Genomic DNA, 17554 nt, shown 5'->3' with positions numbered 1-17554 from the left:
GAGCCTCATCCAGGAATTATGGCTGAAGAAACTGGATTGGGATACAGTTCCACCGCCTGAGATTGTAAGAGTGTGGGAATGTTTCAGTAAAGACTTGCCACACTTGTTGTCCCTTACAGTTCCCAGACATGTCAAAGGCTGTTCAGATTGCTCTTATGAACTTCATGGATTCTGTGACAGCTCTGAGAAGGGTTATGCAGCTGTTGTGTACCTGCGTGTGAGTTGTAAGGGTGATGTGAAAGTACATCTCTTGGTTGCGAAGTCAAAGGTCGCACCTGTCAAGGTAGTTTCATTGCCTCGTTTAGAGTTATGTGGTGCTTTAGTGTTGGCTCGGTTGCTGCAGCATACTCTGGCAATTTACAAACACCATATTAAGCTTCAGTCCATAACTGCCTGGACTGACTCCCAAGTTGTTCTGGCCTGGGTCAATACTGCGCCACATCAGTTGAAGACTTTTGTGGCAAACAGAGTAAGCGAAATTCAAGACTGCACTGAAACCTCCTGGTGGCGACATGTACGTTCCGAAGACAACCCAGCCGACTGTGCCTCTCGAGGCTTGCTTCCCGTAGACTTGCTGAACCACTCGTTGTGGTGGTGTGGTCCACAGTGGCTAAGACATCAACCCTCTCAGTGGCCTGTCCAAATAGCATTGGATGACATGGCACCTGATTCAGTGGTGCTAGAGAAAAGGAACCTCACTCTCATCAGTGTTGTAACACCTCATCAGTGTGATCAACTGCTGGAACGATGTAGTCGTCTGTCAAGACTGCTTCGTGTAACGTGCTACGTGTTGCGATTCATTCACAACTGCCGTGCCAAGCAGGCGAAGTTAGTAGGTCAGATTGGTACTCATGAGATAAAAGGGGCAATGATGTTTTGGGTCAAACGAGTGCAAGCTATTGTTTTTGAGGGTGATATTACAGCTCTAAAAAATGATAAGTGTACATCCCCACAGCTTCGTAAACTGGTCCCATTCCTCGATCCCTCTGGAACGGTCAGGGTGGGCGGTCGATTGCCTCAGTCTAGTTTGCCCTTTGAGCACAAACATCCCATTCTGTTGCCAAAAACTCATCGATTCACAGATCTCATCATTAGTCATTACCACGAACTTAACCAGCACCCTGGACTACAAACTCTGCAAGGCATTCTCAGAGAAACCTTCTGGATCATCGCAGACAAGCAAGCAATACGTCGTCGTTTAGGTCGTTGCCTTAAATGTTTCAAGGCTAGACCCTCTACTCAAGCCCCATTAATGGGTGATCTCCCAGCCATGAGAGTTCAACAGGTGAAGCCCTTTTCCAAGGCAGGAGTGGACTATGCCGGTCCCTTCACCATAAAAATGGCACGTATTCGTCGACCTACCCTATTAAAGGCCTACATGTGCATCTTTGTATGCTGTACAACTAACGCAGTGCATGTGGAACTGGCATCAGATCTGTCCACTGAAGTTTTCATTGGAGCTTACAAGCGCTTTATTGCTCGCCGGGGCCGATCATCAGACATTTATAGTGACTGTGGGACAAATTTTGTCGGAGCTCGCAATCATTTGCAAGAATTACAGCAGCTGTTGACGTCATCAGAACACCAGAAAGGTGTTACAGAATCTCTGCAGCCACTTGGAGTGACATGGCACTTCAACCCCCCGTCTGCCCCGCACTTTGGTGGGCTATGGGAGGCAGGGGTGAAGTCCTTCAAGACACACCTCAGGCGAGTTATTGGCGAGCAGGTACTGACGTACGAGGAACTGTACACGGCCTTGGTGCAAGTGGAAGCGATCCTAAATTCAAGACCACTATGCCCACTGAGTTCAGATCCAAATGATCTGAAGGCTCTCACTCCAGGCCATTTTCTAACCCTTGAACCCTTGGTCACGCTGCCTGAACCCACCTTGGAAGCCATCCCCATTGGCCGTCTGCAGCGTTTTCAGCTGGTGGAACGTCTGCACCAAGACTTTTGGAAGCGTTGGCACCAAGACTACCTCCACACGCTGCAGCAGCATGGCAAGTGGTCTCGACAAGACAGACCTATGGTACCAGATCAACTAGTGCTGCTCAAGGATGACAGGATCCCCCCCTTGCAGTGGCGTTTAGGACGCATCATTCAACTGCATCCAGGAAATGACAATATTCCTCGTGTTGCGACTGTCCGCACCTCTAATGGGATGGTCAAGCGTCCTGCTGTAAAACTTTGCCCCCTACCAGTTGAATTTTGAAAACAGTGTTTCAAGATGGGCGGTTATGTTTGGACTTGTGTATGTTTGGACTTGTGATATTTTTTAATTTGTGTAAATATGTTGGGACTTTGAGATATTCCTTATATCAAGACTGTGTTTGAACTTCCCGCGCTACTGGCTGCGGTAGCGCCACTAGCTGGCAGTGCCGGCAACTAGTCAGTCTTTGTTATCGCGCCGCCGCGGTAAGTCGTTCCGTCAGGAAGATGGTGTTATCAGTCCACAGTCAAAACAGTATCACTGCCGCTTACAAATCACCTCCCGCCGCTCACAATACATGGCTTGTTGTTTGATGCATGCCAAGCTGCCCTGCCCTCAGATAAACCCAGAAAAACACGTTTTTAAATTTTTTCTCAAAAATTTTTACAAAACAAGGAGGGGGGCAAATACGTGGGCGGGGCCTTTACGCGAGCAAATATGGTACGTACCATGTTTTATCGCATAATCGTAGCGCATTTTATACTAAAATCAAAATTTGAAAAGTAAAGGAGTGACTTTTTTTTGCATGAAAAGCATTGCATGGAAAAGTACGTTTAAAAAAAAATTAGAGTATACAAAAATACATCAAATAATTTAAATTAATGTCAATAAAAAAAAACATATTTCATTCAACTTTAATTATATAAAAACGTAAACTGTGACCCGAACGTGAGCCCGAACTAAAGCAACACAACAGTGCCACAGCAGTAGTACATACTAGCCACGAAGGAGCGCAGGCTATCAAATGTAGTTTACTCGGGACAAGACAGAGCACGTGCGTTGCATGCAATCGGCAAGCTATCTATATCGATATTCGACTACTTATGCACACTCTAAACAGGCATCAATGTAACCAATGATGAATGATGCGGACTAGAGGTGGCTAAAATTTTATAAGTGATATGCAACGGTGACAAAGACGAGCAGATAAAGGTTAAAACGTTTGAAAACATCTTTAAAAGAAATTTACACATCAGACAACTTCGTATTTCTGTTAATTGAATAACCAAGACGTAATATCCGAAAGAATAATAGTTTTCAACTTTAAAACATAGTTTTATACGAGAAAATAAGTTTATGGGCAACATCTTACGCAGAAAAAAAATAACGGATATTTCACTGAGAAAATGGTAGACTGAAACATTTGATCACATTGAACGTGAAATAGTACTGTGAGGGTGCATCTTAGAGTTTTAATATTATTCTAATTACTTTATTTTCCCATTACAACTACCAAACTATCTCTAACAGCAACTTGAAAAACGATTACTGCAGCACGGTGCTTTGTCCCGTGGTCTTTGGCAAGGTCATGTTTACTCCACGCAAATCTAACAGTGGGACCGAAAATGCAAAAATTATGTTTTGTTTCCAAATTTTGACACCCTAAAATAACTGTGCTACAATTATGCGAGTGCGACGATTATGTGATAAAACACGGTAAATAAACTGAACTGGTTCATGTTGACCAGACCACGAAACAACAAAAATGTAACATCAGAAAACTCTGAACGATTTAGCATTCAAAAAAGAAAAAAAAATATTGGTTGTCTATAAAGTCAGTTTACGGACAATAGTTTAATGTGACAACGTCATAACAAAACATTGATGAAATGATTACATACTTTTATGAATAAAACTGAATCATTTTTATTGAATCATCACTATTTTGTATGCATACAAAGAAGGTGTGAAATGAAATCTACAATTTAATTGATAAATATACTTTTATTTGCACTCATTAATTCAAATATGTTTATTACTTTAACGAAAAGATTATTTTAACTATAATTAGGGCCCCACTTTCATGGTAAATAAAATTAACAGATTTCGTCATAAAAATATCTTGATTTCGTCATAAAAATAGTCTCATTTCGTCATAAAAAACTGCTCTCTAAAATCATGGAGAAAAATGTAAAAATACAAAACCAATACATAAAAATAGAAACCATACTACAATCATAATCCTTAAATTATACGAATGATTTTGAGTTCCATAAAAGTAATTTTAACATTATCAGAGTTTAAAAATCATTAAAAGAATAGGCCTACATGAATAAAAGACATGTTTCCAGAATTGACAATTCAGTCTCCTAAAGTATTTGGAATTTCTTATCTCCGCCGGGTTTAATGAAAAGAGGAAGTTAAAGAGCATAGAATAAAAGTATTTTCGAAATTTTTAATTTTTTTTTTTTTAATAAATATCGCCCAACTATGAAAATTAAAAAATTCGATATCTCCTTATAAAATTAAGTATTTGAAATTTCTTATCCCCGCCGGGTTTAATGAAAAGAGGAAGTTAAAGAGCATATAATAAAAGTATTTTCGGATTTTTAACATTTTTTTCGCAAATACCGCTTAACTACATATTTACCGCCTTCACTTTAAAATTCGAGTGCACGATCGAAAACAGTCACTACTTTAGGCTTTTTGAGCATACAAGGCTTACATTTACAAAAAATATCTTTCATACGAAAGCGTCACGATCTATGTAAACAATAACATAGACTTGCCTTTGTTCTTATTCTCCTCGTGACATGGCCGTGGTAGTAATCTGTGCAGCCAGAGATTAACTCACACGTTTTACAAAACATTTTTCGCAGGCGGTAATTTCATTTTAAGGTATCGATTCTCATATTAAATAAACCATAAATGGGACCGAGTCGTATGGAAATGTTAAACTGATGAAATACAGGAAGAAAACTATGATTTTAAGCGTAAACGTGATAGCGAAGTATACAACTCGATTCTTGAATCGATACTTTCGAACTCAAAAAACGTCTCGCAAAAGTCGTATTTATACAGTTGGTACCGAAGCCATTATGTTTGTTTTGATACATGAACGAAGATGAAAAGTGGTTAATAAAGTAGTCTTTAGGTGGGAAATTTGTGTTTAGGAATCTGTACTGATTATTAAATGTTGTCTATGTTGTTATTAATTTAATTGACCTTTCCAGTCAAAAAATCGTGTACAAGTAAGCAGATTTCGGGTCAATTTCGCGAAAAGGGTTTTTTGTGTGTAATTTCGTGTTTTAATTAAAATTGCTAACATTTCGCGTTATTTCGCTTTATTTCGCGGTTCGCGAAAATTTCAGTGCCCTAACTATAATGTTTATACATGTTTGCAATTTAACTTCTCTGTGTTATTCTGTTAAGGATAGGACGATGATAGGAAAAGTAGGAAATGAATGGGAGTGTTTCAAGTTTAATGTGCCTCGAAAAAGTCAAATCGATGGTTGTTCCAATCGAGTGGAAGAGAGACAGATGCGGCGCAAGCGTACAATGAGCGTAACGGGACACAGCGTAACGGGGAAATGTGCGTTACGGGACACTTTTTCGTGCGTTCAGCCGGCGTTCATCGATTTATTAGACGTTGTCACGTCAAAAAAACTTTTAACCCTAATGCAGCACGCACCTTTGGGGAATATGTGGGTCCAGCGCCGGCGGTTGGACGTCAGCTTGATGGTGACGTGGGATGGGTCGAAGGGGTTGATGAGCGCGCGCCCCGGCCGGATGACCGTGTTCTGGGTGTGCGACGGGTTGCCCGGGGACCCCGCGCTGCCCACGACGGGGCGGAACGGCGGCGAGATCTCCGCCTCCCCCACGTTGTCGCGCACCACGAACGCCTTCGCCTTGCCTGGACATGCGTAACATATATATATTATTAAGTGTCTATTTAACCAAAAGTCTTCTGACGACGACATTGCATACCCTGGAAAACGATTTACGGAAAGTTTTTTAAAGAAAAAAATAAAGAAATTGATGGACGACATTATTACAGATGTTAAATCTTCGAGAAAACCCCAATAGGGGATTGGAACTTGAAAGAGGAATAGAGAATGAAATATAAATCAAGCCACATGGAATGGATTAGTTGCCTGGACACGCGTTCACACACACACACACACACACACACGCACACACACCTGTACACCAGCTTGCAAAACCCACGCCCACTCAACCCCCTTCTTGCACCACTCAACGACTAACTGGGCAATCATATAGTGAACACAAATACAAACACAAGCTCTTTTTGAAAGTGAACACTCGCTTGTGAATCACACACTGCTTTGCAACTATAGTATCTCCCAAATGGAAAACATTGCTTCAGGTACTTCTATTGACCTTTGGTTTGTTTTAAAACACACTAGCAACATTCTGTAGTGAAAAAAAATTATATATTAAAGTTGACAAAATTAGGTAAAAGATAACTTCATTCATTCTTTGCAGAAACTGTGTCAATCACACACATAAAACCCAAACACAGATGTCTGTTTACTTTCTACAAGTAATCCCGGACTGCTGGAAAACAGGTGTAGGTGGTAGATTAGGCGCTAGCATACCCACTACCGTTGACAGCCAAGTCTACATATGCCTGCTCCTGCCTGGCCCCTGTCCCGAAGAGACGGGTCGATGCAGATCGTAGCCTTCTCTTACGCTCCCTGGTGGCTTGCTGGCTCGGAGGGAGAACTGGTCATCTGTCTCCTATAGGCCGGCTTGTCTGGGAGCGGGGGGGATGAACAATAAATGGTGAATACCCCTGTACTGTCCTCTTTCCCTCAGGAGGGAGTCACATGCTAAAACAACAGACACCCGGGCTGACAGCCGTCTTCCATTCGGGACGGACCCCTTTTGGGACCCGTCCAGGATGGACCATAGCCTGGCTCCATTCGAACATTAAATCATTTCCCAATCAAATAATTTATTTATATTGGCAATGATTTCTCAGTAAAACTAACTTATTCAGAAATATTTTTTAAATTTCTTTACTAAAGGTTTTTGTGGCAGAGAGGATCATGCACTCTGGGCGAGAAAGATGGGTGAGGAGGAGGGGGGGGGGGGGGTATTTCCAACAAAGGGAGCACAGGGGGCCGCCTAGGGTCCCGAGCCAAACCAAAAAGGGATTGTAGTGTTGGTCATTCCTGTCGTGGGAAGAAATAAAATACCCCCGGAGTGCTAATGCTAAGAGGGGACCAGGATTTTTTTCTTTCTTTCCTGAAAGAACTGAATATGTAGTAGGATTAATCAAAGTCTGAAGGAACAAAGATGTGTTGTCTGGAAAGTCAAATACCTACTGGCAGAATGACCTAAGAGCTACTGACGACTTACCAAAAAGGCGAGAGAAGAGCCACCATCTGAGAGAAAGAAGACCTACCATCTAGGTGAATTAAAACCCACTATTTAGAGAAAGGAAGATTTATTATCTGGACGATCAAAAACCCACTGTCTGGATGAAAAAGACGTACTGTCTGGACGATCAAACCCCTACTGTCTGGACGATCAAACCCCTACTGTCTGGACGATCAAACCCCTACTGTCTGGACGAACAAACCCCTACTGTCTGAACGATCAAACCCGTACTGTCTGGATGATCAAACCCCTAATGTCTGGATGATCAAACCCCTACTGTCTGGGCGATCAAACACCTACTGTCTGAGTGGACAAAGACTTACAGTCTGGGTTATCAAACCCATACTGCCTCAGTGAACAAACAACTACTGTCTGGGAGAACAAAGACATACTGTCTGGGCGATCAAACACCTACTGTCTGAGTGAACAAACACCTACTGTCTGAGTGAACAAACACCTACTGTCTGGACGAACAAAGACTTACTGTCTGGGCGATCAAACACCTACTGCCTGGATGAACAAAGACTTACAGTCTAGTTGATCAAACACCTACTGTATGGGCGATCAAACACCTACTGTCTGAGTGAACAAACACCTACTGTCTGAGTGAACAAACAACTACTGTCTGAGTGAACAAACACCTACTGTCTGAGTGAACAAACACCTACTGTCTGAGTGAACAAACAACTACTGTCTGAGTGAACAAACACCTACTGTCTGGACGAACAAAGACTTACGGTCTGGGCGATCAAACACCTACTGTCTGAGTGAATAAACACCTACTGTCTGAGTGAACAAACAACTACTGTCTGAGTGAAGAAACACCTACTGTCTGAGTGAACAAACACCTACTGTCTGAGTGAACAAACAACTACTGTCTGAGCTAACAAAGACTTACGGTCTGGGTGATCGAACGCCTACTGTCTGGGCGAACAAACACCTACTGTCTGGACGATAAAACCCCTACTGACTAGGCGAACACAGACTTACCGTCCGGATGGACGGCGGAGGGCTGCGGGGAGGAGGCGTCGCCGCCGCGGTTCTGCGGGATGGAGATGGCGGCGGAGCGCGGGGCAAGCGTGCCCGTGGGGGAGCCCGGGGAGCTGCCCCCGGCCTGGTGGTGGATGTCCGGGTCCGACAGCTTCCGCCCCGCCGCCTTGGGGCCGCCCGGCGCCCCCTCCATCGCCGTCACGCTCGCCTTCTTCGTGCGCACGCTGATCCTCTGAAGGCTGCCGAAACCAACAACATTTCAGCAAATACTGTGAATTATTACGTTATTAAGAGGCTGTCTGCCTCATTTCCGGCTGCCAACGACAATCCAGTGGGACAACAATATACAACCAACAACATTTGAGCAAATACTGTGAATTATTACGTTATTAAGAAGCTGTCTACCTCGTTCCCGCCTCAATTAGGAAACACTTCTTGCAAAAAAAAAATATCACACATACTTATACTGCGCCTAAACTTCATTAACACGCCTAAACATCCAAAATAATATACACAGCAGTAGTCAGAGCATCAGCAACGTTCAAGAATTGGATTTGCAACGGAAGAAGTACAAAATAAGACACACAGCCGGACATATGAGATTCGCCAATAAAAGTGAAACTGTCAAAAGTTACAAAAAAAAATTAGTACCAACCATTTTTGCTCATAACTAAGTTTTATTCTATTCATGTCTCAGCGATGCATGATTTCAAGATACTTATGCCGATAAGATTGTGAAAAATGTAACTTTCGTAAAATGAGAGCTTTTTTTTTGTAGGAATTTGTGTGAAAGATAAACCAAAATTATAAAATCGCATTACTAGAGACCTGCAAAATTCGCGGTTTCGATGGCTTTCAGGATAGACTGCACGTACCCCTACACACTCGGGCCAATAACTCAAGTTCATTGGCTGCCGACTTGTAAGTCGTCTCAGCTTTTTTGTCTGTGATTCGATCCTTCTTTGGTTGAGGGTTTATAACTGATTGAGATTCGTCCAGATGAACAGTAATCAACAGCAAAATTATCTAAGAGGTAAATGTGTTTGAATTCTAGCCTATCACTAGGGACACCTGTATTTCGCGAATACATTTCGTGTCCAAGGTATTTCAACAAAATACTGTAGCTTTTCTCCTGCGGTTATTGGCTGAGGTCGGTGAGAGGCGTCGTCCCGCTCTTGACGGGGCCAATGAGAATGTGGTCACCGTACTGCTGCACCCTCACAATTTGCCACGACTCTTGGAAAAAGCTACAGTGTTTTGTGAAATACCTTGACGTGAAATGGAATCGCGAAATACAGGTGTCCCTACCTATTACCGAATGAATCCGCAAATTTTGCAGGTCTCTACGCGTCGCACATTCGAAGCATCAGAAATAGTGGTATTTACTGAGTTTATAGTTGAGGGGTCTAGAATATCGTTGAGGTGTCTATAATATCGTCGAGGTGTCTAGAATATTGTCGATGTGTCTAGAATATCGTCGAGGTGTCTAGAATATCGTCGAGGTGTCTATAATATAGTCGAGGTGTCTAGAATATAGTCGAGGTGTCTAGAATATCGTCGAGGTGTCTAGAATATCGTCGCGGTGTCTAGAATATCGTCGAGGTGTCTAGAATATCGTCGAGGTGTCTATAATATCGTCGAGGTGTCTATAATATCGTCGAGGTGTCTAGAATATCGTCGAGGTGTCTAGAATATCGTTGAGGTGTCTAGAATATTGTCGGGGTGTCTAGAATATCGTCGGGGTGTCTAGAATATCGTCGGGGTGTCTAGAATATCGTCGAGGTGTCTAGAATATCGTCGAGGTGTCTATGAAACGAGGGTGATGACCTAGCGCGAGAAGGACGGACGGCGCGGTACCTGGCCGAGCGGGGCGGCGGCAGCTGGAACACCTGGGCGTCGTAGGCGTCGTAGTCGAAGGGCGAGTTGGGCATGCTCTCGTCCTCGCCGACGAGCTTCGACTTGGCGGGCGGGACGAACGCGCGGTCCTTGGTGGGCGACGGCTTGCTGCGCTTTGGCGGCAGCTTGATCCTCGGGATGAAGTTCGAGTACGCCACCTTCTTGTTGGTTGAGTAGAAGCTGCAAGGCACCGAGAACCAAGGAGAGCGTTACGCCCTCGCATCGAACTGGCCGCAGTCCCCGCCTCAAGAAAATTAAATGAAAAAGAGGCAAGTGTGATTTCATCAAGGTAAAATTCATCCTCAAACTCACTAAGACAGGAGTTATAAAATCAGATTTTATTTCTATAATGAAAATTAAAAAGGCCTAGGCACAACCACTTAAAAAAACATATCGTGGGCTTAGTGGAAAAAGTTCGTAAGTCCATTTTTTTGTGAAAATGAGTTAACTTCACAGATGAAGTTGTAAGGGCAATATCTTCGCCAATAAAACGTTTGGAAGTCCAAATAATAAATTATTGTGGACGTTTTCTTCTAGCTTTATTTCAACAAGTCCATTATAATGCTTTTCTAGGCAAGAAAAACTTGGTAAGTGAACTAACAGTCTTTTTTCCAGAAATTAGACTTACCAACTTTTTCCACTAAGCCCACAATATCATCATTCTTAAACAAATTTGTTAGGAATGAAATCTTTAAAGCATCTGACCATTTACTGGGTCTGTTTATTTAGTAAAAAATGTATGAAATTCTATTGGCATCATTACTGTAAGTTCGCTCAACTGAGTCAGTGAATTAGGGTTCGACAACACGTCGAAACTGAAGAAATAAGAGCACCGTTGTTTCAGAATGTCACTTTTACACATTTCCCTTACAAAAAATACACAAGAATTTGTATTAATTTTAGAATTTAAACAGTTGTTTTTTCAACCAAGAATCAACAAAAGAAATATTTTGATATTTTTAGACAGAAATGGCTATTTTACTTGGTGTATATTTGCTTACAACCTGAATTGTTTTATTGAAACCCATGGGTGTTGTTTTTGTTGTTAGAAAATATATCATAAATCCAAGCAAAATTATTCTGCTAAAGTTTCAGTTGAGTTTAGTGCATTTGAAGTAGCTTGGCTTCTGGGTTGTAGCCGTGTTCTTGGCGGATAATTCAGCGACGTTTCGGTCTGCATTGCAGTCGCCATCATCAGGGAGCAATTAGTTAATAGGTAACTGCTCCCTGATGATGGCAACTGCAATGTCGACCGAAACATCGGTAAATTATCCGCCAAGGATACGCGGCTACAACCCAGAAGCCAAGGTACTTCAGACATTGGTCTAGAAAGCCTGCGCACCTTATTTAGTGCATTTTTTGACCGGAATGACTCCCGTAAGTCAGCTGGATTGCACTATACGGCAGTGCGCTTCCAAACTCCCAATTATAGAACCTACCTGGTCTCAGAGCAAACAACTAGCTACTCTGGTTAGACTTGCAGGCAAACAAGCACTCTTGACATCACAAGCCAAAAATTACGAGTGTGCCTGTCTTTCCAGTGCAACACTGTACTCTTCTCTTTGGACGCGTTTTTTTATCAAGTTCCAGTAACACTTAGATGAAATGGATTGCACCCTGATTCTTACAACTCATCAAACTTTTTAATAGAGAAATAAAAATCAGGAATGATCCCAATCTGAAAGAACTATTTACAAAATAAATTTTCGAGAAAAGACATTCAGTGAAATACAGTGCTCATGACAAGACGTGGCCGTATCATCGATGGCTCTAGCTAGACAGCCTACATTGCACATAATTCATGGACACAAAGTGCTTAAGTAGTTTGAACTTGAAGCATACTATACTATCAGTGGCCTTATCATCTCTAAGCTTCTGATCTTTACAACATTTAACACAGGTCACTAGACGATAGAAAATGGAGAGAACCAAAACTAATCAAATGATAGTACTCGAAGGAAGACATAAGAATGAAAAAAAAATTATCTGCGAAAAAAACTCTGAAGCAACATTTACCTGGTCAGACCAACTTCCCCGGGTTGAAATAGGCAACGGTGAACAGCAAGTTGGTAGCTTATGGGTCATAACTACCGACATTTAATTCTGAGCTCAAAAATTAAGAATTTCTTTTTCATAATGCCTCGTCTACAACCGAGTCATTAGAGATGACGAAGAGTGATGAGATGAGAATGAAGCACTGACAGAATTAATGGATGGATGAAAAGAGTATACCTGGAGAAAACCCATCGGCTCATGGCAATGTCCCTCACGTTTTCCATTTAGGAACAATCCAGGTTTGGCTCTGCTGGGAATTGTACCCCAATCGCTTTGGTGATATGACCATTTGGCTAGCATGGTCTTTTCATTAATTAAGAGCTGTGTGCATGAGCAAGCCATACACTTCTCACCAAATAAACATAAGCAATCATTCCAGCTAAGCAGCTTTCACTGCAGATGACCATGGTTTGGTTATATCCAGGGGGGAAAAAATGTGTACTATAACAGCAACTAGGATTGAATAGTAACAGAAATAATAGACCAGGGCAGAATTTACACAACAGGATTTGAAGAAACAAAGCCCACTGACTACAGTGAAAACACTATTAACAAGTTTTTACAGGTACTTAGAAATGTAGACTTATTGCACCGTTAATTAATGAATTTAGGCACAATTTATATTTTGAACTAAGGGACGTCTAGTGATCGTTTTTTTAAAGAAACATTTAAAAATATTTGTTGAAGTGACAACTTCTTTGGGCGCGATAACAGTAAAATTTCAAGGCCGAACTTCTATGCAACTTTTCGTGAAACGTTTCTGACACGAAAAGGACTGAGAATAGGTACTTGGCCAAAGATATAAAGAAAGCCCCATGCTATATACATTTCCAGGCTCGTATTCTTTGTCCTCTTTGTGCGATGATTCGTTCCCCACCAAAAAATATATACTGTATATATAACCAAGAGATGGATGAACGAAAGAAAGAGACAGTGTATGCACATGTGCATTTTTTTTCAGAAAATAGATATAGGTATCCTATACGGTCAGCTATGAATGCCTTGAATTTTATATATGCTACCAGCATGTTTGCTTTCCTTCTTGTTCAACCAGCAGCGTAGAGCGCTGTTGAGTCAGTCCCTGCATTTCCCGCATAGATAGCGCTACCTGTTATGAATTTCATTTCTCGTTCAGAGAGTAGGCGTGTTCCAAATGGCAGAATTGTTGGAAGAAAACAGTAACATGCAAAGTTTTTTTTTATAGTGTAAGTATTTCAACTGTGAGTAAAATTTATTGTTAATTAATTGTTATTGATCAAAAATTATTAATATCCTCAGCAGTTATTTTGAAGTTAGCAATAATTTTGTTGATTCATGTTTATTAATTAACTTTTGTTTAAATCAAATTTATAATAAATACAAAAAAAGTTAGGATTCTTAAATACTTGAAATATAAATTAAAGCCAAATATCCCAACGCTGTGTCATATTTAGAAAATTGTCTTCTTTCTCACTGTAAAAGTGTGTATGTTACATTATAAATAGGAAAAACCTTTTTAAAAGGGTAAAATTGTCTGTATTTTAAGGGGCAAGTGCTAGATATGTTAAAATTATTATGCAGGAAATTATATTACGTGGGATTATATGAGAGGGTTTTACTGTATGACTGAGTCACAAAAGCAGCTTGCCTGAGATTGATCCAGTGAGGCATGCTGTAGTCATCTGCGGTGAATGACGCATCTTTGTTGTGGAACTGCAGAGCATGAAAATAACCAAATCACATCAAAAGCACCACATACCGTCAGTTGGGGTAACATTGGCCCTTTGAGGGTAACTTTAGCCCAAGACAAAAAATATGTTAAACCATGTTACAACTCTTCAAAATATTTATTATATGTGATGATACATGTGTTACATATGTATCATCACATCTTATAAATATTTGGAAGAGTTGTAACATGGTTTAACATGTTTTTTGTCTTGGGGCAAAGTTACCCTCAAAGGGCCAATGTTACCCCAACTGACGGTATGTATAACAGTATCAAAAATAAAAGCACAAAATAAACTTTCCGTTGCTACATTAAAATTTTGCACAATTTTACTATAACGCTGTAACCAAAAGCTTTACTATTCTCAGGTATACAATGTTTTCTCGAATTTAAGATATCATCAATTCTAAACTGCACTCATGTTTCTTAATGCAGTACATCCAAAGCAACAGATTTATTTTTAAAGGAAGACTGTTAATATTAGTGAGTTGATTCCCTTTATTAGTTTATTAACTCCTTAGCACTAGATAGAATGTTTTAGGCACAGACCGTATTTGTCAACATAGAATTTTATTGGCTGATTCAACCTGAAATGAGATGTAAAACATATGGTGTCCTTCTGAACATAACAGAAGCTAATATTATTCATTTAGAAAGTTCCTACGATTGTCCTGTAAGAATGTAAGAGTTGAAAATGACGTCATTTCTGCCATGTTGGTGATGTCATCAATATTACTACGGTATCGCATTGTAAACTATTCCCAAAATTGTAACAACTTTCAATATAAACAAAAATAAAACCATCCAAAAATTTCTTTAGATAATATACGATATGTAGCTATATAATGTATCTCTTTCATGTTTGTGACAAATTATACTATTGATTGCCACTGTAGTAGAAAAAAAGAAATTTACAAACATTCTTATTGTAGTTTTTTCCTCTTTCACAAATCTATGATGTGGAGCAGACCATTTCAAAATGGTGTCATTTTCCAGTGTTTTTAAACGTAAATAACGTAATATAGGTTATAAGTTGATCTGGCAATAAAATTATTTAAAATTACCCTTAATTGAAGAGAACTGCAGAAATTGCGGAGTGTTTGCAAAATAATGGTACGTGATTTCATGCTTGTTCCACATGTAAATAATGTACCGAATTTAGAAGAAAAATACAATGGAGTCCCGTTCCGTCAAGTACTGTACAGTAAAACCCCATTTTTACGACCCACCTCTTTATTATGACTCCTTATCCAGAAACTGCAAAGAATTAGTGTTAAAAAAATAAAATATTTTAAGGAAATCAGCCTTAATTCTTTGGAAGTGCATTTGGCTGTGTTTCTCTAAGTAGTAGTGAGACGTATCTGGTTCTAGGACAGTGGGATCTCCGAGGGGATAGGGGCAGTAAGATCACCATGTTAAAGGATAGGCTTCTCATAGGGGGCATAGGGGAAGAGGCTATGCTATTCCTATCCCAGGGAAGGAGGGCTTACCAAGAGGGTGGAGGGGGTAGGAGGCACTGTTGTTCTCGGTCTGGAGGCGGCTGCCATTTTGTTTCCTAGCAGCAGGGGGTGGCTCAGGATGTGCACGTGGGTGGAAGAAGGGAGTACCTTGAACAAGGGCACGGCATAAAGGGGCTGCTCGAGACACACGCTTAGGCGGGAGGAAAGAGTTGGGAGTACCTTGAACAAGCACACGGCGTGCAGGGGCTGCTCGAGGCGTGCGCGCGTGCGGGAGGAGAGAGGAGAGAGGGGAGAGATGAGAGAGGGGAGGGGAGAGAGAGGAGAGAGGGGGGAGGGGAGGGGAGGTGAGAGAGTGGAGAGAGAGGGGAGAGAGTACCTTGAGCAGGGGCACGGCGTGCAGGGGCTGCTCCCCCACGCACACCAGGTCGCTGCCCACGCCGTTGTCGATGATGCGCTGCTTCGTGACGTTGGTCAGCTCGCGGTCCACCTCGAACACGCCCACGCCCGGCGTGATCACCACGGACAGCTGGCCCGTGCGGTCGAAGCTGCGGTCCAGGTAGTGCTTCTCGAACACTGCCGGCCCCGCGGCCACACACCGTCACCCTCAGTTCAGGCTGTCCACATAAATCTTATTAACTAATATATAGGGGCAGGCATTTTTCGCAAACAATCTGACCACTTATTAGACTGCAACAAGGTATACCCGCACCAGCGGTCTCTTCCTCGTGATTGGCGGCCGTCTGCGAGAGAACTCATTGCCTTATTTGACCGAGCCACAGGACGCTTTTGCTTCCGCACTGAATGACTGTGATTGGTGTTTTAACAATTGTCATGTACCTGAAAGAAACTCAACCAATCATGAAACACAGATGATTTTACAGTGTTTTTAACTTTCAGCTAGTCTCAGAATCTTTTCGCGAAATATGCATGGCCCTACTAATATATCATGACCAAAATTTAAAATCTCCCTATTAAAATTATTTCATGTTAATTTAATATTTTATGATTTTCAGAAATAAATAACAGGCCTAGTTTTCTCTCTTTTCTTTTTTATTTACTTTAAATTTAAATTTTATTTTTCTAAACTAAATGAAAAAAAAACTATATCTACAAAAAACATAAATAACAAAAACAAACACTGTAAGAATGCTATTCTACATAATTTTGTACAAAAAAATTAAAAAGGATATAGAAAGACAAGTTTTCTTAATTCTTTGATATGTCACTAGGAACGAGAAGATATTTACAATGAACAGCTTACTTAGGGACCACTGAGTAAATTCACTGTGATTTTGCGTATTGCTACAAAATTCCAGCAATACATATGTAGTGTTTCCAATTTTTGGTAATTTCAATTTTTTAAATGAAAAAAAAAAAGCCATAAATAATTCAATTTATAGTAAAAAAAACAACATAAAATTATGTGAAATAAAAATAATGACAATTACCACAGCTTTTTCAGCATAAAAATATTATTTAACACATTAACAAGACCGCTCTCCGCTTTCTCAGTATACTTTCATTATATTTTAATATGACAAAAGTTGCATAAGAAACTCATTAATTCGTCCCCTTTTACAAACCTTCAGAAAACCTGGACTGATAAGAGAACCAAATACAAATATATAAAAACTAAAAACTGTAAACAGTCTATCTGTTTAGTCTTTATTTTCTTGTCATAACTATTATTTTTTTTGATTAATTTATATTTTAATGTGTAAATTCTTATGATTGTAATTCTGTAATGGTGAAGAGAGCAATCTTAGGCATTAAATTCCACCTAGAGTTTGACGTTGGTAATATTTAATTTCTGTTTTTCAATTACCTACATATTTCTTTGAGTTATTTATTTCATTTTAGAACATCCATGCACCAAACGCATGTCTTCAGTTATTTTTTTCTCTTTTCCGAGGTTTTATTAGTCTTAGCCTGTGCCTTCAATCCTGTGTCTCAACTCTGTTAAAAAACATTAGGTAGCGGCAGAACGTAGACACAATATCTTATAAAGACTAAAGGAAATAATCGCAAGGCGTTATGTGAGGTGAACATGGAGGCCAGCGGAAAAGACCTCTGCCTTCTCGAATTGACTATACCATCAGAAGATTTTTT

General features: G+C 40.7%; 1 protein-coding gene across 5 annotated transcripts in view; it reads right to left on the bottom strand.

The window, feature by feature from the left end:
• Window positions 1-17554, bottom strand: part of LOC134540856 (GATOR complex protein Iml1) — a 146379-nt gene that overhangs the window by 103563 nt on the left and 25262 nt on the right. For all 5 annotated transcript variants that reach the window (XM_063383859.1, XM_063383861.1, XM_063383863.1 and 2 more), the window contains exons 8-12: window positions 15822-16018; window positions 13905-13969; window positions 10184-10402; window positions 8327-8565; window positions 5622-5843 (exon numbers count right to left, since the gene is read on the bottom strand). In XM_063383859.1, coding sequence (XP_063239929.1) covers window positions 5622-5843; window positions 8327-8565; window positions 10184-10402; window positions 13905-13969; window positions 15822-16018 — 942 coding nt within the window. The remainder of the gene's footprint in view (window positions 1-5621; window positions 5844-8326; window positions 8566-10183; window positions 10403-13904; window positions 13970-15821; window positions 16019-17554) is intronic.

This window comes from Bacillus rossius, chromosome 17 (genome assembly GCF_032445375.1).
Source record: "Bacillus rossius redtenbacheri isolate Brsri chromosome 17, Brsri_v3, whole genome shotgun sequence".
Lineage (NCBI taxonomy): Eukaryota > Metazoa > Arthropoda > Insecta > Phasmatodea > Bacillidae > Bacillus > Bacillus rossius.
This window is presented reverse-complemented; position numbering and strand designations above follow the sequence as displayed.